The sequence below is a fragment of the Pan paniscus genome, chromosome 20 (assembly GCF_029289425.2).
Source record: "Pan paniscus chromosome 20, NHGRI_mPanPan1-v2.0_pri, whole genome shotgun sequence".
NCBI lineage: Eukaryota > Metazoa > Chordata > Mammalia > Primates > Hominidae > Pan > Pan paniscus.
In genome coordinates, this window is record NC_073269.2 from 25,667,242 (window position 1) to 25,691,949 (window position 24,708).

A 24,708-nucleotide genomic window follows, 5' to 3' on the forward strand; every position below is an offset into this window, starting at 1 on the left:
ACTTTGATCTGTAGAGCAGACAATAGGGCAGGTTTCTGCAGTCAGGTTCATATATAATGGTCCTTATATCAGGATGTGAATGAGTATGGCTTTTATTGAGTACCGGAGAGGATTACTGTAGTTATGCAGACAAATTCTTTTTTAATGGTATATCAGTGTTGCACAGCAGATTTTATGAGTAAATATGTCACTTACTATTGTTGCGCAGTTTCATATCAGTGTTTTGTTAGTGTAGGTTTCTTAACATTGAGTTATTGTGTTTTTTTGTTTCACTTTTGTATTATAATTTTAGACAGTTTGCAATTCGGTTTATCTCTTATAATTAAGAGATAAATCAGCCATATGTCTGTCACAATTAGATATATATGTGTGTGTGTGTTTATCTGTAAATATGACCCCAATATTGGTTATGGCTTATCTTGTATATATTCTTTCTTAGCTAATTTTCAGTGGTTGTTTTATCTCACCTAAGTGAGTAGTCATGGAAATATTTTCACCATCTCTTATTTTCACCATGTGTTTAATGATGATGTTTCTCTCACCTTTGTGTGAGAGAAACACTTTTGTAATTTGAAGGTAATTTTTGAAAAGATTTATAAATCTGTATTTTTTTCAGTTTTTCCTTTAGAAAAATTAATTGTTGTAAAAACACATAATATTTACCATCTTAAATCTATTTAGGTGTACATTTTAGGGCCAGACATGGTGGTGGCTCACATCTGTAATCCAGGATTATTTGAGCTCAAAAGTTTGAGACCAACCTGGGAAACATATGGAGAGTCCCTCTCTACAAAATGTTTTTTAAAAATAGCCAGGCATAGTGTTGTGCATCTGTGGTTCAGGCTACTTGCAAGATTGAGGTGGGAGGGTTACTTGAGCCTCAGAGTTTGAGGCCGAAGTGAGCCATAATTGTACCACTGCACTCCAGCTTTTTGACAGAGTGAGACTGTGTCTCCAAAAAAAAAAAAAAAAACAACCACAGCTCTACATTTCAGGCAGGCATGTTAATTATATTCACATTGTTATGCAAAAGACTTAGATAGTTTACATTTTGTGAAACTAAAACTCAATACCCATTAAATAACAGCAACCCATTTTACCCTCTTTCCAGTCCTTGACAAACACCCTTCCACTTTCTGTTTTTATGAGTGTGACTAATTAAAGTATCTCATGTAAGTGGAATCATACTGTATCCATCATTTCGTTACTGGCTTATTTCAGGTGACGTAATATTCTCAAAGTTTATCTTAAAATGTGACAAGATTTTCTTTTTTTTTTTTTTTTTTTTTTTTTAATTTTTGAGACGGAGTGTCCTGTCACCCAGGCTGGAGTGCAATGACGCAATCTCGGCTCACTGCAACCTCTGCCTCCCCAGTTCAAGCGATTCTCCTGCCTCAGCCTCCCGAGTAGCTGGGACTACAGGCATGTGCCACCATGCCCAGCTAATTTTTTTCTTATTTTTAGTAGAGAAAGGGTTTCACCATGTTGGTCAGGCTGGTCTCAAACTCCTGACCTCAGGTGATCTGCCATCCTCGGCCTCCCAAAGTGCTGGGATTACAGGTGTGAGTCACACGCTTGGCAAGATTTTGTTTTTTAAGACTGAATAATATTTCGCTGTACGCATATGTTACATTTTTGATGTGCTTATAAATCAAGAGACACCTGGGTTGCTTCAGCCTTTTAGCTTTTGTGAATACTAGTACAATAAACATGGATGTTCAAATATGTCTTCCAGGTCATGTGTTGCATATTTTAAATTGATAAACAGGATTGCTGTATTTGATGATAATTCCATTTTTAATTACTTGAGAAACATTTATAACATTTAAAAATAATGACTGCATCTTTGTTTTCTACCAACAATTGACATAGGTTTTATTTTCATTGCATCATCAACAGATTTGGTGTTTTTAAATAATTTATAGTGGCCATTGTAATGGGTATGACATGATTTCATTTTTCATTGTTATTTTCATGTGTTTCTCTACAAATTATTAATTTTGCATGTCATTTCAAATGCTTTTTTCATTTGTGTATCTTTTATGATAAAAATTTAGTTCAATTGTTAATTTTCAAATCAAGTTATTTAACTTAGTGTTAAGGATTTTTTATATATTCTGAATATTAACTGTGACATGTAATTTGGAAATACTCTTACCCATTTTCTAGGAGGCATTTTCACTGAGTTAAATGTTCTGTTTTAATGTGCAGAAATTTTGAAGTATAGCATAGTTAATTTTTTGTTGTTGTTCCTCAGGCATTTAGTGTCTTATCTAAGAAAATGGTGCCAAGACCAATGTCATGTCTTCTTTCTGTTTTTTTCTAAGAGACTTATTAGTTTTTTTATGTCTAAGTATTTTACTTAAAATATTTTTATATATGATTCAAAGAAATGATCCAACCTTATTTTATCAGTATTGATATTTAGTTTTTAACATTGTTTTTTAAAAGACTATCTTTATTGTTTCCTCTTGGCAGCTTTGTAGATCATTTGATTATATATAAAAGGTTTCATTTCTGGGTTCCATATTCTGTTCTTTCATCTGTTTATCTGCCTTTGTGTCAATATTACACTGTTTTTGTTACTGTAGCTTTTAATTTTTTATTATTATTATTTTTGAGATGGAGTCTGGCTCTTTCGCCCAGGCTGGAGTGCAGTGGCTCGATCTCAGCTCACTGCAACCTCCTCCTCCTGGGTTTCAGCGATTATTCTGCCTCAGTCCAAGTAGCTGAGGTTACAGGCGTGCACTACCATGCCTGGCTAATTTTTGTATTTTCAGTAGAGACGGGGGTTTCACAATGTTGACAAGGCTGGTCTCAAACTCCTGAGCTCAGGTGATCCCCCTACCCTGGCCTCACAAAGTGCTGGCATTACAGGCGTGAGCCACTGCACCCTGCCTAATATGTTTAAAAATCAGGAAGTATAATGCCTGTTTATTCTTTTTCATGGGTGTTTGGCTATAGTTCATAATCAAATTTAAAAATTTTAAACAATATTTGTGTAATAAAACTGTGCTATTGTCATTTTTATAGAGGTTATATTCAATTTGTTCACCACTGTAGGTTGTATTGACAACTTAACTAAATTAAACTTTTTGAACCTTTAGCTGAAGAGTGTGTTTGATTGACTGATTGATTTGAGACGGAGTCTCGCTCTGTCGTCCAGGCTGGAGTGCAATGGCATGGTCTCGGCTCACTTCAACCTCCGCCTCCCGGGTTCAAGGAATTCTCCTGCCTCAGCCTCCCGAGTAGCTGGGATTACAGGTGCCCACCACCATGCCTGGCTAACTTGTATTTTTAGTAGAGACGGGGCTTCACCACGTTGGCCAGGCTGGTCTCAAACTCCTGACCTCAAGTGATTCGCCCACACCAGCCTCCCGAAGTGCTGGGATTACGGGCATGAGCCACCATGCTTGGCCTTATTTTTATTTTATTTATTTTTATTTTTAGAGACAGGATCTTCCTATGTTGCCCATGCTAGTTTGGAACTCCTGGGCTCAAGCAATTTTCTTGCCTTGGCCTCTGAAAGTGCTAGTATTATAGCAGTGAGCCACTACACTCGGCCCATGTGTTTTTTTTTTTTTTTTCAAATATATTATTGGATTTAACAGTTTTACTTTTGCTATTTATTTATTTATTTATTTATTTTATTGAGACGGAGTCTCACTCTGTTGCCCAGGCTGGGGTGCAATGGTGTGATCTTGGCTCACTGCAACCTCCGCCTCCCAGGTTCAAGCAATTCTCCCGCCTCAGCCTCCCAAGTAGCTGGGATTACAGGCACCCACCATTATGCCCGGCTAATTTTTGTATTTTTGTCGAGACAGGTTTTCAGTTGGCCAGGTTGGTCTTGAACTCCTAACCCCAGGTGATCCACCCACCTTGGCCTCCCAAAGTGCTGGCATTACAGGTGTGAGCCACCGCACCCGGCCTACTTTTGCTTTTAATTTTTAGTTTCATTCAGTTTTGGTCAGAAAACACACAGTGTATGATTTTGGTTTTCTTATATTTATTTGTTGTTGTTTTGAAACAGGATCATACTCCGTCACCCAGGCTGGAGTATAGTGGCATAATTTTGGCTCACTGCAACCTCAGCCTCCTTGACTCAGGTGATCTTTTCTTCCTCCTAAGTAGCTGAGACTACAGACATGCACTACCATGCCTCGCTAATTTTTTGATTTTTTGTAGTGACAGAGTCTCACTATATTATTCAGTCTGGTATCAAACTTCTGGTCCCAAGTGATCCTCCCACCTTCATCTTCCAAATTGTTGGGATTAGATGTATCAGCCACTACTCCCAGGTGGTATTCTTTAATAAGACTTGTTATGTGTCCTAACAGAATATATCACATCCAAATAAAAATATTGTGTATTCTCTTGCTTTTAACTGGAAAGTTTTGTACATGCTGTTAAGCCTAGTTGGTCTGTGGTACAGTTTGGATGTCCATGTTCTGCAAGGCTCATGCTGCAATGTAATACACGATGTTGGATGTGGAACCTGGTAGGAGGTGTTTGGGTCATGGGGACTAATGCCATGGCACCATTCTTTTAGTAATCAGAAAGTTTTCACTACATTAATTCAAATGAGAGCTGGTTCATTAAAATAACCTGTCTCCTTCACCTCACACTTGCTCTGTCTCTTACCATGTGATATGTCCAGCTAGTCTGCCTTCCACTAAGATTATGTTTCCTGAGACCCTCACCAGAAGCAGATACTGGCACACACTTCTTATACAGTCTGCCAAATTGTAAACCAAATAAACCTTTTTACTTTATAATTTATCCACTCTCAGTTATTTGTCTATATGCAAAATAGTTAATACAGTCTATAATGTTGTCTGTTTTCTTACTGATCTTTTATCTAAATTTTCTATTTATTATTGCAAATGGGATCTTGATGTCTACAATTATTATGTTGCTGTATATTTCTTGCTTTACCTTTGCCAAAATATGCTTTATATATATTGGAGTCCTGATGTTATATATACATATACATATAAACATAAATAGATAGATATGATAGTTATAGATTCTTGACCCATTTGGCCATTATATAATATCAGTGTTTGTCTCATGTTAGTACTTGACTTAAAGCATATTATATTCAATATAATTACTACCACCTCACCCAATTATGGTTACTATTTGCATGTAATATAGATTCTTTTCATTCTATTACTTTCAGCCTATTTGACTCAATGCTAAAATGAGTCTGTTATAGACAGTGTATTGTATGCTTTTTTACTTAAACTACTCAAGCATCTTATTTCTTTTTCTTTTTATAAATTTATCTATTTTTGAGATAGAGTCTCATTCTGTCAACCAAGCTGGTTTGCAGTGGCATGATTACAGCTCACTGCAGCCTCAACCTCCCAAACTCAGATGATCTCATCTCAGCTTCCAAGTAGCTGGGCTGCAAATGTGTGCCGTCACGCCCAGCTCATTTTATTGTTTTTGTTTTTGTTTTTGTTTTTGTTTTTGTAGGGACAGAATTTTGCCATGTTCTCCAGTCTGGTCTCAGACTCCTGAGTTAAAGTAATCAGCCCCTCTGGGCCTCCCAAAGTCCTGAGATTACTTTTTTTTTATTAAGTAGTTTAATTAATTTATATTTAAAATGATTGCTTAAAGAAATAAAGTTACTATTACCAGTTTCATTGTTATTGTTTTGTTTAAATATTATTTTTTGTGTGTTCTGGGATACATGTACAGGATTTACAAGTTTGTTACATAGGTAAACATGTCCCATGGTGGTTTACTGCACCTATCAATTCATCACTTAGGTGTGAAGCCCTGCATGCATTAGCTGTTTATCTTGATGCTGTTTCCCCTACTCTGACAGGTTCCAGTGTGTGTTGTTCCCCTCTTTGTGTCCATGTTTGTTTTTGTTTTTGTTGTTGTTGTTGAGACAGAGTCTTGCTCTGTCACCAGGCTGGAGTGCTGTGGCATGATCTCAGCTCACTGCAAACTCTGACACCCTGGTTCAAGCGATTCTCCTGCCTCAGCCTCCCAAGTAGCTGGGATTACAGGCATGCACCACCATTCTCAGCTAATTTTTGTATTTTTAGAAGAGATGGGGTTTCGCCACGCTGGCCAGGATGGTCCTGATCTCCTGACCTCGTGATCTGCCCACCTCAGCCTCCCAAAGTGCTGAAATTGCAGGCATGAGCCACCATGCCCAGCCCATGTGTTCTTATTGTTCGGCTCTCATTTACGAGTGAGAACATGTGGTGTTTGGTTTTGTGTTCCTGCATTAGTTTGCTGAGGATAATGGCTTTCAGCTTTATCCATGCCTTTGCAAACTACATGCTCTTATTCTTTTTTATGGTTGCATAGTATTCCATAGTGTATATGTACCACATTTTCTTTATCCAGTCTATTATTGATGGGTATGTGGGTTGATTCCATGTCTTTGCTATTGTAAATAGTGCTGCAATGAACATACACATCCACATATCTTTATAACAGAATTATTTATATTCCTTTGGGTATATACACAGTAATGGGGTTACTGGGTCAAATGGTATTTCTGTTTCTAGGTCCTTGAGGAATTCCCATACTGTCTTCCACAATGATTGAACTAATTTACATTCTCACCGACAGTGTAAAAGTATTTCTGTTTCTCCACAGCCTCATCAGCATCTGTTGTTTCTTGACTTTTTAATAATCATGATTCTTGGCCGGGCACGGTGGCTCACGCCTGTAATCCCAGCACTTTGGGGGTGCCGAGGCAGGAGGATCACAAGGTCAGGAGATCGACACCATCCTGGCTAACATGGTGAAACCCCGTGCCTGCTAAAAATATAAAAAATTAGCTGGGCGTGGTGGCGGACGCCTGTGGTCCCCGCTACTCGGGAGGCTGAGGTAGGAGAATGGCGTGAACCTGGGAGGCAGAGCTTGCAGTGAGCCGAGATCGCGCCACTGCACTCTAGCCTGGGCAAAGAGTGAGACTCCGTCTAAAAAAAAAAAAAAAAAATTTAGAAAAAAATAACCACTATTCTTACTGGCATAAGATGGTATGTAATTCTGGTTTTGATTTGCACTTCTCTAACGATCCCTGATGTTGAGCTTTGTTTGTTTCTTGGCCACATAAATATATTCTTTTGAGAAGTGTCCATGTTCTTTGCCCACTTTTTAATGGGGTTGTTTTATTCTTGTAAATTTGCTTAAGTTCCTTTTAGACTCTGGATGTTAACGTTTGTCAGATGAATAGGTTGCAAAAATGTTCTTCGATTCTGTAGGTTGTCTGTTCACTCTGATGATAGTTTTTTTGTTGTTGTGCGGAAGGTTTTTAGTTTAATTAGATTCTATTTGTCAAGTTTTGCTTTTGTTGCAGTTGCTTTTGACGTTTTCATGATGAAATCTTTGTCCATGCCTATGTCCTGAATGGTATTGCCTAGATTTTCTTCTAACGTTTTTATAGTTTTTGGTTTCATATTTAAGTCTTTAATCCATCTTGAGTTAATTTTTGTACAGGTGTAAGGAAGGGTTCCAGTTTCAGTTTTCTGCATATGGCTAGCCAATTCTCCCAGCACCATTCATTAAATAGGGAGTTTGTTCCTCATTGCTTGTTTTTGTCAGATTTTTCAAAGATCAGATGGTTGTAGATAAGCAGTCTTATTTCTGAGTTCTGCATTCTTTTTCATTGGTCTATGTGTATGTTTTTATACCAGTACCAGGATGTTTTGGTTACTATAGCCTTGTGGTGTAGTTTGAAGTCAGATAGCATGATGCTTCCAGCTTTGTTCTTTTTGCTTAGAATTTTGTTGGCTATATGGGGTCTTTTGGGTTCCATATGAATTTTAAAATAGTTTTTTCTAATTCTGTGAAAGATGTCAGTAATAGTTTAGTGGGATAAGCATTGAATTACTTTTGGCAGTATGGCCGTTTTTACAATATTGATTCTTTCTATCTTTTCCATTTGTTTGTGTCCTCTCTGATTTTCTTGAGCAGTGGTTTGTATTTTCCTTAAAGAGGTCCTTCACTTACCTTGTTAGCTGTATTCCTAGGTATTTTATTCTTTTTGTAGCAATTGTGGATGGAGGTTCATTCATGATATGGCTCTCTGCTTGTTTATTGTTAACGTATTGAAATGCTTGTAATTTTTGCACATTGATTTTGTATCCTGAGACTTTGCTGAAGCTTCTTATTAGCTGAAGAAGCTTTTGGGCTGACATTGGGGCATTCTAGATATGGGATCATGTCATCTGCAAACACAGACAGTTTGACTTCCTATTTGAATACCCCTTATTTATTTTTCTTGCCTGATTTTCCTGGCCAGAACTTCCAATACTACGTTGAATAAGAGTGGTGAGAGAGGGCCTTCTTGTTGTACCAGTTTTCAAGGGGAATGCTTCCAGCTTTTGCCCTTTCGGTATGATATTGGCTGTGGGTTCATCATAAATGACTCTTATTATTTTGAGGTATGTTCCATAAATACCTAGTTTATTGAGCATTTTTAACATGAAGGTATGTTGAATTTAATCAAAGACCTTTTCTGCATCTATTGAGATAATCATATGGATTTTGTTTTTAGTTCTGTTTATATGATGAATTGTATTTATTGATTTGTTTATGTTGAAATAGCCTTGCATCCCAGGGATGAAGCTGACTTGATCGCAGTGGATAAGCTTTTCAATGTGCTGCTGGATTTGGTTTGCCAGTGTTTTATTGAGAATTTTTGCATCAATGTTTATCAGGGATATTGGCTTGAAGTTTCTTGTTATATCTTTGCCAGATCTTGGTATCAGAATGATGCTGATCTTATAAAATGAGTTAGAGTGGAGTCCCTCTTTTTCTATCATTTGAAATAGTTTCAGAAGAAATGGTACCAACTCCTCTTTGTACCTCTGGTAGAATTCAGCTGTAAATCCATCTGCCTCTGGGCATTTTTAGTTTGCAGGCTATTTATTACTTCCTCAATTTCAAAACTTCTTATTGGTCTATTCAGGATTCAAATTTTTCCTGGTTTGGTCTTGGGAGGGTGTATGTGTCCAGTAATTTGTCTACTTCTTCTAGCTTTTTCAGTTTATGTGCATACAGGTGTTTATAGTATTTTCTGATGGTTTGTATTTCTGTGGGGTCAGTGGTGATATCCTCTTTATGATTTTGTATTGTGTCTGTTTCTTCTTCTCTCTTTTGTTCTCCATTACTCTAGTTAGTGTTCTATTTTATTAATGTTTTCAAAAAATAGCTCCTGGATTTATTGGTTTTTTTAAGGGTTTTTTGTGTCTCTATCTCTTTCAGTTTCACTCGGATTCTTCTTATTTCTTGTCTTCTGTTAGCTTTGGGGTTTGTTTGCTCTTGATTCTCTTGTTCTTTTAATTGTAATGTTAGGGTGTCATTTTGAGATCTTTCCAGCTTTTTGCTGTGGCTATGTAGTGCTATAAATTTTCCCCTTAACACTGCTTTAGCTGCATTCTACAGATTCTAATACATAGTCTCTTTGTTCTCATTGGTTTCAAAGAATTTCTTGGTTTCTGATTTAATTTTATTATTTACCCAGAAGTCATTCAGGAGCAGGTTGTTCAATTTCCATGTACTTGTGTGGTTTTGAGTGAGTTTCTTACTCTCGAGTTCCAATTTGATTGCACTGTGGTCTGAGAGACTGTTATGATTTCAGTTCTTTTGCATTTGCTAAGGAGTATTCCTGCCAATTATGTGATCAATTTTAAAGTAAGTGCCATGTGGCACTTAGGAGAATGTGTATTGTGTTGTTTTTGGCTGGAGAGTTCTGTAAATATCTATCAGGTCCATTTGACCCAAAGCTGAGTTCAAGTCCTGAATATCTTTGTTACTTTTCTGTCTCAATTGTTGGTCTAATATTGGCAGTAGGGTGTTAAAGTCTCCCACTATTATTGTGTGGGAGTTTGTTTAAGTCCCTTTGTAGGTCTCTAATAATGTGTTTTATAAATCTGGATCCTCCTTGAATTGATTCCTTTAGCATTATGTAATGCCCTTCTTTTTCTGTTTTGATCTTTGTTGGTTTAAAGTCTATTTTGTCAGAAACTACAATTGCAACTCCTCCTTTTTTCTTCTTTTATTTGCTTGGTGAATTTTCCTCCACTCCTTCATTTTAAGCATGTGTGTGTCTTTGCATGTGAGATGGGTTTCTTGAATATGGCACACCAATGGGTCTTGACTCTTTAATCAGCTTGACATTCTGTGTCTTTTAATGAGGGCATTTAGCCCATTTAAATTTAAGATTAGGCCAGGCACGGTGGCTTATGCCTGTAATCCCAGCACTTTGGGAGGCTGAGGCAGGTGAATCACCTGAGGTCAGGAGTTCATGACCAGCCTGGCCAACATGGTGAAACCCCACCTCTACTAAAAATATAAAAATTAGCCTGTCATGGTGGTGCTCATCTGTAATCCCAGCTGCTCAGGAAGCTGAGGCAGAATTGCTTGAACCTGGGAGGCAGATGTTGCAGTTAGTCAAGATTGTGCACTGCACTCCAGCCTGGGTGACAGAACAAGACTCCATCTCAAAAAAAAAAAAAAAAGTTTAAGGTTAATATTGCTATGTGTGAATTTGATCCTGTTTTCATGGTGCTAGCTGGTTATTTTGAAGACTCTTTGATGTAGTTTTTTCATAGTGTCATTGGTCTTTGTACTTCAGTGTGTTTTTGTAGTGGCTAGTAATGGTTTTTTTCTTTCCATGTTTAGTGCTGCTTTCAGGAGCTCTTGCAAGGCAGGCCTGGTGGTGATGAATTCCTTCAGCGTTTACTTGTCTGCAAATGATTTTATTCCTCCTTTACTTATGAAGCTTAGTTTTCCTGGATATTCTTGGTTAGAAATTCTTTTCTTTAAGAATGTTGAGTAGTGGCCCCCAATCTCTTACGGCTTGTAGGGTTTCTGCTTAAAGGTCTGTTGTTAGTCTGATGAACTTTTGTCTGTAGGTGATGTGGCGTTTCTCTCTGGTTGCCTTATCATTTATTCCTGAATTTCAATCTTGAAGAATCTGATTATTATGTGTCTTGGGGATGATCTTCTCATGGAGTATCTTACTGGGGTTTTCTGGATTTTCTGAATTTGAATGTTGGCCTTTCTTGTTAGGTTGGAAAAGTTCTTCTGGATGATATCCTGAAGGATGTTTTCTAACTTGGTTCCATTCTCCCTATCTATTTAAGGTACCCCAGTCAGTCATAGGTTCGGTCTTTTTACATAATCTCATAGACCTCAGAGATTTCTCTCATTCCCGTTTATTCTTTTTTCTTCAATCTTGTCTGCCTGTTTTATTTCAGCAAGATTGTCTTCAAGCTCTGAAGTTCTTTCCTTGGCTTGGTCTACTCAGTTATTGATACTTGTGATTGCGTTGTGAAGTTCTGATGCTGTTTTTCAGTTCCATCAGGTCATTTATGTTCCTCTCTAAATTGGTTGTTTTGGTTAACAGCTCCTGTAATGTTTTTCATGGTTCTTAGCTTCTTTGCATTGGGTTAGAACATACTGCATTAGCTCAGCAAAGTTCACCATTACCCACCTTCTGAAGCCTACTTTTGTCAATTTATCCACCTTAGCCACCACCCAGTTCTGTGCCCTTGCTGGAGATATGCTGGGATCATTTGGAGGAAAGGAGGCACTCTGGCTTTTTAAGTTTTCAGCATTTTTTGGTTTATTCTTTTCATCTTTGTGAGTTTTTCTAGCTTCGATCTTTGAGGCTGCTGACCTTTGGATGGGATTCTTGTGAGGACTTTTTTGTTCATGCTGTTTTTGTTGTTGCTTTCTGTTTTTCTAACCATCAGGCCACTTTTCTGTAGCACTGTTGTGATTTGCTTGGAATCTACTTCAGACCCTATTTGCCTGGGTTTCTCCCACACCTGGAGGTGTCAACCAGTGGAGCCTGCAGAATAGCAGAGATGACTGCTTGCTCCTTCCTTTGGGGTCTTTGTCCCAGAAGGGGAATGACCTGATGACAGTGGGAACACTCCTTTATAAGTTGTCTGATGATGTCTGTTGTGGGGGTCTCACCCAGTCAGGATGCATGAGATCTGGGAACCACTTAAGAAAGCACTCTGGCTGCACCTTGGTGGAGTGGCTGTGCTGCACTGCGGGAAATTCCATACATCTGTACTGCCTGGATTGCTCAGAGCCAGCAGGAGGAAAGACTAAGTCTGCTGATCTGCAGAAACCACCTCATTGTTCCTGTTTTATGTATTTCTTGTAGATAAGTTTTTTCTCATTTCCTGTTTTACCACCTTTATTTTTGTTAACTTTGTCATTACATGCTTTGATTATTTTTTCATTTTTTTGCATACTTTTTATAAATATTATGTAATCATCTTGAAGTATAATGTAATCATCTTAAAATGGAGATTACATAAAACATCTTTTTTTTTTTTTTTTTTAGTATTTATTGATCATTCTTGGGTGTTTCTCGCAGAGGGGGATTTGGCAGGGTCATAGGACAATAGTGGAGGGAAGGTCAGCAGATAAACAAGTGAACAAGGGTCTCTGGTTTTCCTAGGCAGAGGACCCTGCGGCCTTCCGCAGTGTTTGTGTCCCTGGGTACTTGAGATTAGGGAGTGGTGATGACTCTTAACGAGCATGCTGCCTTCAAGCATCTGTTTAACAAAGCACATCTTGCACCGCCCTTAATCCATTTAACCCTGAGTGGACACAGCACATGTTTCAGAGAGCACAGGGTTGGGGGTAAGGTCATAGATCAACAGGATCCCAAGGCAGAAGAATTTTTCTTAGTACAGAACAAAATGAAAAGTCTCCCATGTCTACTTTCTACACAGACACAGCAACAATCTGATTTCTCTATCTTTTCCCCACATTCCCCCCTTTTCTATTCGACAAAACCGCCATCGTCATCATGGCCCGTTCTTAATGAGCTGTTGGGTACACCTCCCAGACGGGGTGGCGGCCGGGCAGAGGGGCTCCTCACTTCCCAGAAGGGGCGGCCAGGCAGAGGCGCCCCCCCACCTCCCGGACGGGGCAGCTGGCCGGGCGGGTGCTGGCCCCCACCTCCCTCCCTGACGGGGCGGCTGGCCGGGCGGGGGCTGCCCCCCACCTCCCTCCTGGATGGGGCATAAAATATCTTAAAGTTAAAAAATTAAGGCCAGGCATGGTGGCTCACACCTGTAATCCCAAGACTTTGGGAGGCTGAGATGGATAGATCACCTGAGGTCAGGAGTTTGAGACCAGCCTGGCCAACATGGTGAAACTCTGTCTCTACTAAAAATACAAAAATTAGGTATGTGGTGGAGGACATCTGAGACTGAGGCAGGATAATCACTTGAACCCAGATGGCAGAGGTTGCAGTGAGCTGAGATTGCGCCACTGCACTCCAGCCTGGGTGACAGAGCGAGACTCCATCTCAAAAAAAAAAAAAAAAAAAAGTAAAAAAGATATATTTTAACTTCTTAAACTTTAATTAAATACAAAACCTATACTGCTATGTTTTCCAGTTTGTTATTGATACTACAAATTATATATCTATTAACAGATTTATATCTTGTATTTTTATATCTACAGAACTTTAACGGTTTTATGCACCATTATTATGATAGTAAAAAATTCTATATGTATCTGTATATTTATATTTAATAGGGAGCTTTATATTTATATATGGTTTTATGATGCTGTCTAGCATCATTTTATTTTTCAACAAAATGGATTCATTTTAGCATTTCTATTTGTTTATATGCAGAGTCTGTGTTTCTCAGACTGGATCTTGGACTCCTGGTCTCAAGAGATCTGACTGCCTTGGCTTCCTAAAGCTGTAGAATTACAGGCATGAGCCACTATTTCTGGCCACCATGTAACATTTCTCGTTACATTTCGTGTAACATTTCTCATTACATTTCGTGTAACATTTCTTGTAATGAACACCCTGAAATTTAATTTAGGAAAGTCTGTATTTTTATTTTGTTTTTCAAGTAAAATAACTTTGAATTAAATATTATTGGTTAGAATTTTTTATTACATCAAAATTTGGGAAGTTCTCAGCTTTCTTTTTCTTTAATTTACCTCTGTATTACTTTTTCCCTACATTATTCTTCTCTTTTTTTTTTTTTGAGACAGAGTCTCTCTCTGTCGCCCAGGCTGGAGTGCGGTGGCTCGATCTCAGCTCACTGTAAGCTCTGCCTCCCAGGTTCACACCATTCTTCTACCTCAGCCTCCCGAGTAGCTGGGACCACAGGCGCCCACCACCACACCCGGCTAATTTTTTTGTATTTTTTCAGTAGAGGCAGGGTTACACCGTCTTAGCCAGGATGGTCTCGATCTCCTGACTGCATGATCCGCCTGCCTCGGCCTCCCAAAGTGCTGGCATTACAGGCATGAGCCACTGTGCCCAGCCCCCCTATATTCTTCTTCTAAGATTTATTTCATGAATATATTGATGGACTTGATGGTGTCCAATAAGTTTTACATTCCATATTTTTCTTTTGTTTTGCAATTTTATATTTTTATGTTATATATTTTAGGGTATGCCACCTCATACCAGTTAACTGTGTTTTGATGTTTTAGTTTATATTGTAATTGTGTATGACAGTGTTTAACTCTGTACAATTTAAGGCAGTTTGGAGCAAAATCAAATATAAATCAGCCATATGTCTATTGCCAATATAATTATCTCTTTTTCCCTGTATAAATATTATCTCTGTATTTTTTATGACTTGTATATTTGTTATGTAGGTTTGTTGTGAGTGGTTGTTCAATCTTGTCTAGGTGAGCAGTCATCTCCTAATTTCAATATCTATTGTGAACCTATATTATTTTTGTGTGGAAGAAACACTCTTGGATTTGAAGATTATATACAAACTATCATAACTTTGTATCTTTTTTAGGTATTATTGTTTATTTTTACTTGTCAGAACCACATAACAAAATTTATTATCAAACATTTTAAAATATGCTGTTTAGGCCAGGTGCAGTGTCTCATGCCTGTAATCCCAGCTCTTTGGGAGGACAAGGTGGGAGGATTGCCCGAGGTCAGGAGTTCGAGACCAGTCTGGCTATCTTGGTGAAACCCCGTCTCTACTAAAAATACAAAAATTACCTGGGTGTGGTGGCGAGTGCCTGTGGTCCTAGCTACTCGGGAGGCTGAGGCAGGAGAATAACTTGAACCCGGGAGGTAGAGGTTGCAGTGAGCTGAGATCATGCCACCTCACTCCAGCCTGGGCAACAGAGCAAGATTCCGTCTTTGAAAAAAATAAAATATGCTGTTTAGTCATATTAATTATATGACAATGTTATGCAACATATCCCTATAATATTTATATGTTGCAAAGCTAAATCTCAATACACATTAAACAAGAACCAATTTTTCTGACTTTCTGGCACTTTGCAAACACCACTCTGTTTTCTTTTTCTAAGAGTGTAACTGCTTCATGTATCTCCTACAGTCTCTTTTTGTGGCTGGCTCATTTCATTTTGCATAATATCATCAAGCTTTATCTTTATAATTGTTAGAATATTTTTGGCTTTTTAAGTCCTAGGTGATATTCCAGTATTTTTATATTTTAAATTATATCTACTGAATAATTTGGTGACAGAAATTTGCATTCCTTTTACCTACTGGCTTTCAGTAGCAATGCTGCAATAATTATGGATATGCAAATAACTTCATATGGCCATATATGTGAACATTTATATATGTGCTAACTTCTATTTTATTAGTTCACTTTGTTTTGAGACAGTCTCGCTTTGTCACCCGGGCTGGAGTGCAGTGGTGCGATCTCGGCGCACTGCAACCTCCACCTCCCGGGTTCAAGTGATTCTCCTGCCTCAGCCTCTTGAGTAGCTGGGACTACAGGCTCGTACCACCAAGCCCAGCTAATTTGTTTATTTTTAGTAGAGATGGAGTTTTATGTTGGCCTGGATGGTCTCGATCTCTTGACCTCATGATCCGCCCACCTTGGCTCCCCAAAGTGCTGGAATTATAGGCATGAGCCACTGCACCCAGCCTATTAGTCCATTTTTTAGCCATTATACTCATACCAAATTGTTTTTATTCTGTAACTTTGTAATGTATTTTGAAATCAGGAACTATAATGACTTCAACATTGTTCCTTTTTTTGAATACTTTGGGTACTTTATTGTCTTTTGAGAGTCCATATACTACTTTTGGAGTTGCTGTTTCTGTTTCCTCAAAAATGCAATAAGAAATTAAAAAAAAAAATTGCATTAAATCTCTGTATTACATTGAGCAGTATGGACATCTTCAAAATATTAATTATTTCAACCTTTGAACAGGAGCATGCTGGAGAATGTGTTTAATATCTATATAGTTATAAATTTTTCAGTTTTTATCTGTTGTTTTATACTCATTTCATTTTGGTCATAGAATGTAACTCATAAATTGTTTTTAAAAACTTAAAAATTAAAAAAATTTGTTAAGACTTCTTTTTTTGCCTACCAGGTGGTCTATCAAGGAGATGTTGTATGAGCTACTGAGAAGGGCATGCATCCTGATATTGTTGAGGTGTCTTCTCTATACCTCTGTTAGAAATAGTTGTTTTATACTGCCTTCAAGTCCTCTCTTTACTTACTAATATTCTGTCTTGTGTTATTTTTATTACAGAAAGTTGGGTATTGAAATGTCCTACCATAATTATATTACTGTCTAAGTGTTTTTTCCATTCTTTCAATATTTGCTTTATATATTTGGAGACTTAATGTGAGATACAAACACACACACACACATATATATACATAGGTTCCCAGTAAATGAATGTATTATTGTTTAATGTCTTTGTCTCTTTGCAGTTTTGACCTAAAGTACATTTTATAAACTATGACAGTTTTTGACTTAAGATGTAGCTTTTTATTACATCTTAATAAAAAGATATTAATATTAATAAAAAGATGTGTAATATTATTTTGGTCTCTTCTGCTCTCATTTGGTTAATATTTGCATGGAATGTCTAAATCCATCTTGCCACTTTCAATCCATTTTTGTCATTAGATTTTAGCTGAGTCTTGTAGAAAGGCAAGTTGCATCTTGGTGTGAGAAACAAACTCACCTATCCAAACCCAAAGAATGGACTCAGAGACCTGGAGAACAGCGAAAGTGAGACTTTTAATGACGGTCTTGCAAGATTGAGTGTCTGGCATACAGGCACACGCAGCACAGTTTCAACAAACAATTTATCTCTTAGTGCACAGGTCCCTCCCCCCGGTTCCTCATAGGCTGACTACTATTGGGTCACAGTCTTCCCAGATGTCACCTATTGGCAAGGGCTTTAGGTGTTTCTTTTACGAGTTGTCTTGTTGCATTTTGTTGCAGCCCAAAATGCATTGTGACTGTTCAGGACTCTTCAGACATTTGATTTGTGGCCCTAGTGGCTGCACTTAGCTGATAAGAAAGGGTACAATTATCTATGTTGCAAACTAACCTAAATTTTTTGGTGGGGTGGAGGGGTTGTAGTTGCGGGGACCCTGACCTATAGGCGCCTGGCTACTGGGTAAAAGAGAAGGCAGGAAGGAGGGGGGTGATGACTCAGTACACTTTGCTTCTTTATGTCTTTATTTCCATGTAACCTGCTTAAAACTAACGCACTTAGAATTGAGAATGGACCATCACATATAGGTTATTTTCTACATTGGTTTTTTTATTTTTATTTATTTATTTATTTTGATACAAAGTCTCACTATGTCGCCCAGGCTGGAGTGCAATGGCACGATCTTGGCTCACTGCAACTTCCGCCTTCCAGGTTCAAGTGATTCTCCTGCCTCAGCCTCCCGAGTAGCTGGGATTACAGGCAGGTACCACCACACTGAGCTAATTTTTGTATTTTTGCTAAAGATGAGATTTCACCATGTTGGCCAGGCTGGTCTCAAACTCCTGACCTCAGGTGATCCGCTCATCTTGGCCTCTGAAAGTGCTGGGATTACAGGCGTGAGCCACTGCGCCCAGCCAAAAATTTTTTTAATAAATCACTTTATGGAACGCATGTCTCTTGAGTGGAAAGTTAGTTATATATATGTATGTGTATATATATAAACTCTGAAACAGAAAGACATTAATGTTATTTTATTGTTGTATTTGATTGTTGTATCTTTGTCTCTCATTTTCTCTCTTAATTTGTGTCTTTTTTGTTTTTATGTTGATTTACTTCTTATATTGTTTGTGTATCTATACAAATATATTATTTGTGCTATCTTGGGGATTACATAAAACCTCTAAAAGATACAACGATATATTTCAGTCTGGTAAAAAGAAAAAAACTTCAGTTACATGCAAATATTTTTTCTCATTACATCTGCCCTCAAATTTTTCATTGATGTTTGAATTATATTTTTTATGTTGTATATTAACTAACAGATGTTCATAATGATTTCTATGCTTTTAACTTTCAAATTTTAGAAAATAATTAAAAATGTTTTCTGCACCATTATAATAATGCTTAAAAATTCAATTTTTGTGTTTGTGCATATCTTTTCCAGAAAATAATGTATTTTTCTATGATGATGTGTTGTTTCATTGAATAATGTTATTTTCAGTAGAAGCAACTGCTTTTAGCATCTTTTTATATGTAGAGCATACGGAGTACCAATGCACTTTTTCAGAATTTGGTTATTTTTTAAGGTTTTTTTTTTTTTATTTAGCAGGACATATTTGCTGATGGTATTATACTCACTTGATAGCTATTTTTTTCAGGACTTTGACTATATCAGACAGTATTCTGGCCTGCAAAATTTTTGTTGACAGTTTACTGGCTGTCTCATAAGACTATGCTTGCAAATGACATCACTTTTATCTTGCAGTTTCCAAGAGGCTGTTTTTGCCTGTGACTTTTGAAATTGTGCTTATATATGTGTTTGTTATAAATATCTTTGTGTGTATCCTAGTTTGTTTTTTGAGCTTCTTCATTTTTACGTCTTTTTTTTTTTTTTTTTTTTTTTTTTTTTGCGACGGAGTCTCGCTCTGTCGCCCAGGCTGGAGTGCAGTGGCGCATCTCCGCTCACTATAAGCTCCGCCTCCCGGGTTCACGCCATTCTCCTGCCTCAGCCTCCTGCGTAGCTGGGACTACAGGCGCCCGCCACCACGCCCAGCTGATTTTTTCTATTTTTTTTAGTAGAGACAAGGTTTCGCCGTATTAGCCAGGATGGTCTCGATCTCCTGACCTCGTGATGCGCCTGTCTCAGCCTCCCAAAGTGCTGGTATTACAGGCATGAGCCACCGCGCCCAGCTGTCATTTTTTCTTTCAGGATTTTTCAGTTAGTCTTTTTGATATTTTTTGCCTTCATAATTTCTGTTTTTCTGGTATTTTACATATTTTTGTTCTTACCCTCATTTTTCTGATTTTCTGTAGTTCTCTATGTTTCTATGTCACTCACTGAGTATTATTCAATTTGTTTTCAATTTTTAAAATTAATATATACATTTTTTATGGTTTCTCTCTGAAACTTTTATATTATTGATAAAACCATATTGCCTTATTTTGTATACATTGTAATCTTTGATTGAAATTTGTACATTTAAAAAAGCTACCTGTCACAGTCTTTATAATGTAGCTTTGTCCTGGCATAGTCTGGACAATTGTCTTGATTAGAGATACTGGGAGTCTCTCAAACATGTTGCTAGAATGTGTCTTGTCTACAATTTTGTGTTTATTTTTTAATTAAGAGTTTCTGTTTCTTCTTTTTTTAGTTTTTTTTTTTTTTTTTTTGTCAGATGGAGTCTTGCTCTGTCTCCCAGACTGGAGTGCAGTGGCGCAATCTCGGCTCACTGCACCCTCCGCCACCTGGGTTCAAGTGATTCTCCTGCCTCAGCCTCCCAAGTAGCTGGGAATACAGGTGCACGCTATCACACCTGGCTAACTTTTGTTTTGTTTTTTTAGTAGAGATGGAGTTTCACCATGTTGGCCAGGCTGGTCTCAAACTTGTGACCTCAAGTGATCAGCCAGCCTTGGCCTCCCAAAGTACTGGAATTACAGGCATGAACCACCACACCTGGCCTTTTTTTGTTTCTTCTTAATAGTAATAACTTGCTACACCTGTTTTCTGTGTGTGGCACTGCAGTCTCTCTGCTGCTGTAACATTTAGCTTTGGTCTCAGCAGACTTAAACTGTCATTCCAAAGTATACCACCATTTCTTTCAGCACTATATGTCATAGGAGACAGAAACCAGTGTGTAGATAGGCCCCTAGAAGCAAGTAATAAAGATGTATGTGCCAGTATTTTAATTGTCTTTTAAAAAAGAAACCAAAAGTTGGCAGTTTACTTCAAAAGGCACTATATTATATTGGGGAGCAGGAAGAACTGTGTTGGGTAAATTTAACAGACTTCTTTTTCTTCTGTGTCACTCTCTATGTTGTGCTCAGCTGGGGCACTTCACACACTTAACTTATTTATAAATTTTCCTCAAATGTATTTTTGTTGGATGTTTTTGTTACATTTACATGTCCGTAAAAAATTAGGGCCTTTGGGCCAGGCGCGGTGGCTGGTGTGCCAAAGTGCGGTAATCCCAGCACTTTGGGAGGCTGAAGCGGACGCATCATCTGAGGTCAGGAGTTTCAGACCAGACTGGCCAACATGGCGAAACCCCATCTCTACTAAAAATACAAAAATTAGCTGCGCGTGGTGGTGCGCGCCTGTAATCCCAGCTACTTTGGAGGCTGGGGCAGGAGAATAGCTTGAGCCTGGGTGGCGGAGGTTGCAGTGAGCAGAGATCACGCCATTGCACTCCATCCTGGGCTACAGAATGAGACTCTGTCTAAAAAAAAAAAAAAAAAATTAGGGCCTTTATTATTTTGCTATGCCATCTTGTTTATGCAGTTTGTATAATTTTATGGGTTAGATTTGTAAAGCATATTCATCTGAGTCTAGTAAATGGAGTAATTTGTTATTTTTATTTCTTTCAGTTATATATTCTCATTTTGCCCAAGACCTTTGGCCAGAGCAGGGCATAAAAGATTCTTTCCAAGAAGTCATATTGAGAAGATATGGAAAATGTGGACATGAAGATTCACAGTTAAGAACAGGCTGTAAAAGTGTGGATGAGTGTAATCTGCACAAAGAATGTTATGATGAACTAAACCGGTGTTTGACAACTACCCAGAGTGAAATATTTCAATATGATAAATATGCGAATGTCTTTTATAAATTTTCAAATCCAAATATACAAAAGATAAGACATACCGGAAAGAAGCCTTTCAAATGTAAAAAATGTGACAAATCGTTTTGCATGCTTTTACACCTAACGCAACATAAAAGAATTCATATTAGGGAAAATTCTTACCAATGTGAAGAATGTGGTAAAGTCTTTAACTGGTTCTCAACCCTTACTAGACACAGAAGAATTCATACTGGAGAGAAACCCTACAAATGTGAAGAATGTGGCAAAGCTTTTAAGCAGTCCTCAACCCTTACTACACATAAGATAATTCATACTGGAGAGAAACCCTACAGATGTGAAGAATGTGGCAAAACCTTTAACCGGTCCTCACACCTTACTACACATAAAAGAATTCATACTGGAGAGAAACCCTACAGATGTGAAGAATGTGGCAGAGCTTTTAACCGGTCCTCACACCTTACTACACATAAGATTATTCATACTGGAGAGAAACCCTACAAATGTGAAGAATGTGGCAAAGCTTTTAACCAATCCTCAACCCTTACTACACATAAGATAATTCATGCTGGAGAGAAACCTTACAAATGTGAAGAATGTGGCAAAGCTTTTTACCGATTCTCATACCTTACTAAACATAAGATAATTCATACTGGAGAGAAATTCTACAAATGTGAAGAATGTGGCAAAGGCTTTAATTGGTCCTCGACCCTTACTAAACATAAAAGAATTCATACTGGAGAGAAACCCTACAAATGTGAACAATGTGGCAAAGCTTTTAATGAGTCCTCAAACCTTACTGCACATAAGATAATTCATACTGGAGAGAAACCCTACAAATGTGAAGAATGTGGCAAAGCCTTTAACCGGTCCCCAAAACTTACTGCACATAAGGTAATTCATTCTGGAGAGAAACCCTACAAATGTGAAGAATGTGGCAAAGCTTTTAACCAATTCTCAAACCTTACTAAACATAAGATAACTCATATTGGAGATACATCTTACAAATATCTAGAATGTGATAAAGCCTTTAGCCAGTCTTCAACTCTTACTAAACATAAGGTAATTCATACTGGAGAGAAACCCTACAACTGTGAAGAATACAGCAAAGCTTTCAACCAGTCCTCAAACCTTATTGAACAAAGTAATTCATACTGGAGAGAAACCCTACAAATGTGAAGATTGTGGCAAAGCCTCTAACCCGTCCTGAATTCTTACTAAACATAGAACATTCATACTGAAGAGGAACCCTATGAGTGTGAAGAATATGGCAAAGCCTTCAACAAGTCCTCAATTCTTACCAGACATAAGATAATTCTGGCTGGGTGCGGTGGCTCACACCTGTAATCCCAGCACTTTGGGAGGCTGAGACGGGTGAATTACATGAGGTTGGGAGTTCGAGACCAGCCTGACCAACATGGTGAAATCCTGTCTCTACTAAAAATACAAAATTAGCCATGCGTAGTGGTGCATGCCTGTAATCCCAGCTACTCGGGAGGCTGAGGCAGGAGAATTGCTTGAACCCGGGAGGCAGAGGTTGAAGTGAGCTGAGATCGCGCCATTGCACTCCAGCCTGGGCAACAAGAGTGGCACTCCATCTCAGAAAAAAAAAAAAAAAAAGATAATTCATACTGAAAAGAAACTCTACAAACTTGAAAGATGTGACAATGCTTTTGACAACACCTAAAACTTTTAAACGTAAAAAATCATACTGGTGAGAAATCCTAGAAATGTAAAGAATGTGACAAAGCCTTTAAATGGTTGTCACACTTCATTATAGGTAAGATAGTTCATACTGAAGAAAACTACAAGTGTGAACAGTGTGGCAAAACTTTTAACGAATGCTCACACCTTATTGCACAGGAGAGCATTTATACTTGAAAAAAATTGTACAAATATAAAGACCATGAAAAAGCCATTAATATCTATTCACATCTTACCACTGGAGAGTTCATACTTAATAAAAGGAATATAAGTGCAATTACTGTCAAAAGATCTTTCAGAAAATATAAACCTTTAAAGCGAAGAAGGTATTTATTTTGAAGATGAACATTACAAATGTGAAGAGGGTTGTAGTACCTTTATTTATATCACAGATTTTATTGTACACATTTTGTACTAGAAGAAAACTCTGAAGTAGTTGCTCAAACTTTGTTCAACATCAGGGAATTTATATTGAAGAAAAACCTTGCAAATTTAATAAATTTTAAAAAACACTTTTTCAAAAAGTACAGCTTAGAAGACACCAGAGTTCATACTAAAATATATTTTTGCAGATGCAGTAAAAATGAAAATATTTAATCCAAAATTAATTCTATGTAAATATCAGAGAATTTACTGTGGAAATGTTGAGGTCAGGAGTTTGAGACCAGCCTGACTAACATGGAGAAAACACGGCTCTACTAAAAATACAAAATTAGCCAGGTGTGGTGGTGTATGCCTGTAATCACAGCTACTCGAGAGGCTGAGGCAGGAGAATTGCTTGAACCCGGGAGGTGGAGAGTGCAGTGAACTGAGATTGCGCCATTGCACTCCAGCCTGGGCAACAAGAGTGAAACTCCATTTCAAAAAAAAAAAAAAAACAACTAAAGTTGGTAGAAAAATTATTTGTATATAACTTTAAAAGGAGTAGAAGGGCTTTTTGCAGAGTTATTACGTTTGAAGTATACTTTATTTCTTGAAAAAATTACAGATTTTTTGTAAATAATGATGTAATTCAACTCTCAAAATATTTCCTACTGTTTCTTTATTCCAGTTGTATTCACATGTGAAAGCATGTGATCAGTTATTGCTGCATTAAAAACATGAGTCTTTTTTATTAGGTGGCCATTATTTATGATCTTTTCTATGAAAGAGTAAGGACATTAAAATGTAAGATGCATGATGAAAAATTAAGTGAAGAGGCTCTTTGTGGTTAACTTATATTGAATAATGCATTAGGTAGGTGTTCAGAGTAATATTATTTTGCGTTATGAGAAGAAAACATTTTTAATTTTATTTAAAATTAAATGAAAATAAATTAGTATATTATTGTACTAATTGTACTTTTGTATAATAAAATCCAGTGTATTTTAAAAATGTTAGATTATGTGTGAAGTTAATATTTTAATCCAATATTTTTAACATGTTAAATACTATTGTGCATTCAATGAAGTGTTATTATGCCACAAACTTTAACCTGTTCCACTTTACTTAAAGGTATAGATGAAAGATAATAACAATAAGGGGCCAGGCGCAGTGGTTCACGCCTGTAATCCCAGCACTTTGGGAGGCTGAGGCAGATGAATCACGAGGTCAGGAGTTCAAGACCAGCCTGGCCAACGTGGTGAAACTCCGTCTCTACTAAAAATACAAAAATTAGCCAGTTGTGGTGGCTGGCGCCTGTAATCCCAGCTACTTCGGAGGCTGAGGCAGAAGAATCGCTTAAAACCAGAAGGTGGAGGTTGCAGCGAGCCGAGATCGCGCCACTGCACCTGGGTGAAAGAGTGAAACTCTGTTTCAAAAAAAAAAAAAAAAAGATGGTAACAATATACTATTTGGCAACATAGTGGATTAACATCTTGAGTAATCTCTTTTGTCAGTGGGTTTAAACTGCAAATTAGTTAAAGAATATTGCTTCTGTAGGTTAAATTTTTATTTTTCAATTATTGAAATTTATTTTTAAAATTTTTGTGGGTACATAATAT

General features: G+C 37.5%; 1 protein-coding gene across 1 annotated transcript in view; it reads left to right on the top strand.

The window, feature by feature from the left end:
- Positions 1–22,924, top strand: part of LOC100985752 (zinc finger protein 430) — a 38,146-nt gene extending 15,222 nt beyond the window's left edge. The window contains 2 exon segments of the mRNA XM_034944146.4: positions 20,811–22,141; positions 22,143–22,924. Coding sequence (XP_034800037.3) covers positions 20,811–22,141; positions 22,143–22,232 — 1,421 coding nt within the window. The 3' untranslated portion in view covers positions 22,233–22,924.
- The last annotated feature ends 1,784 nt before the right edge of the window (positions 22,925–24,708 follow it).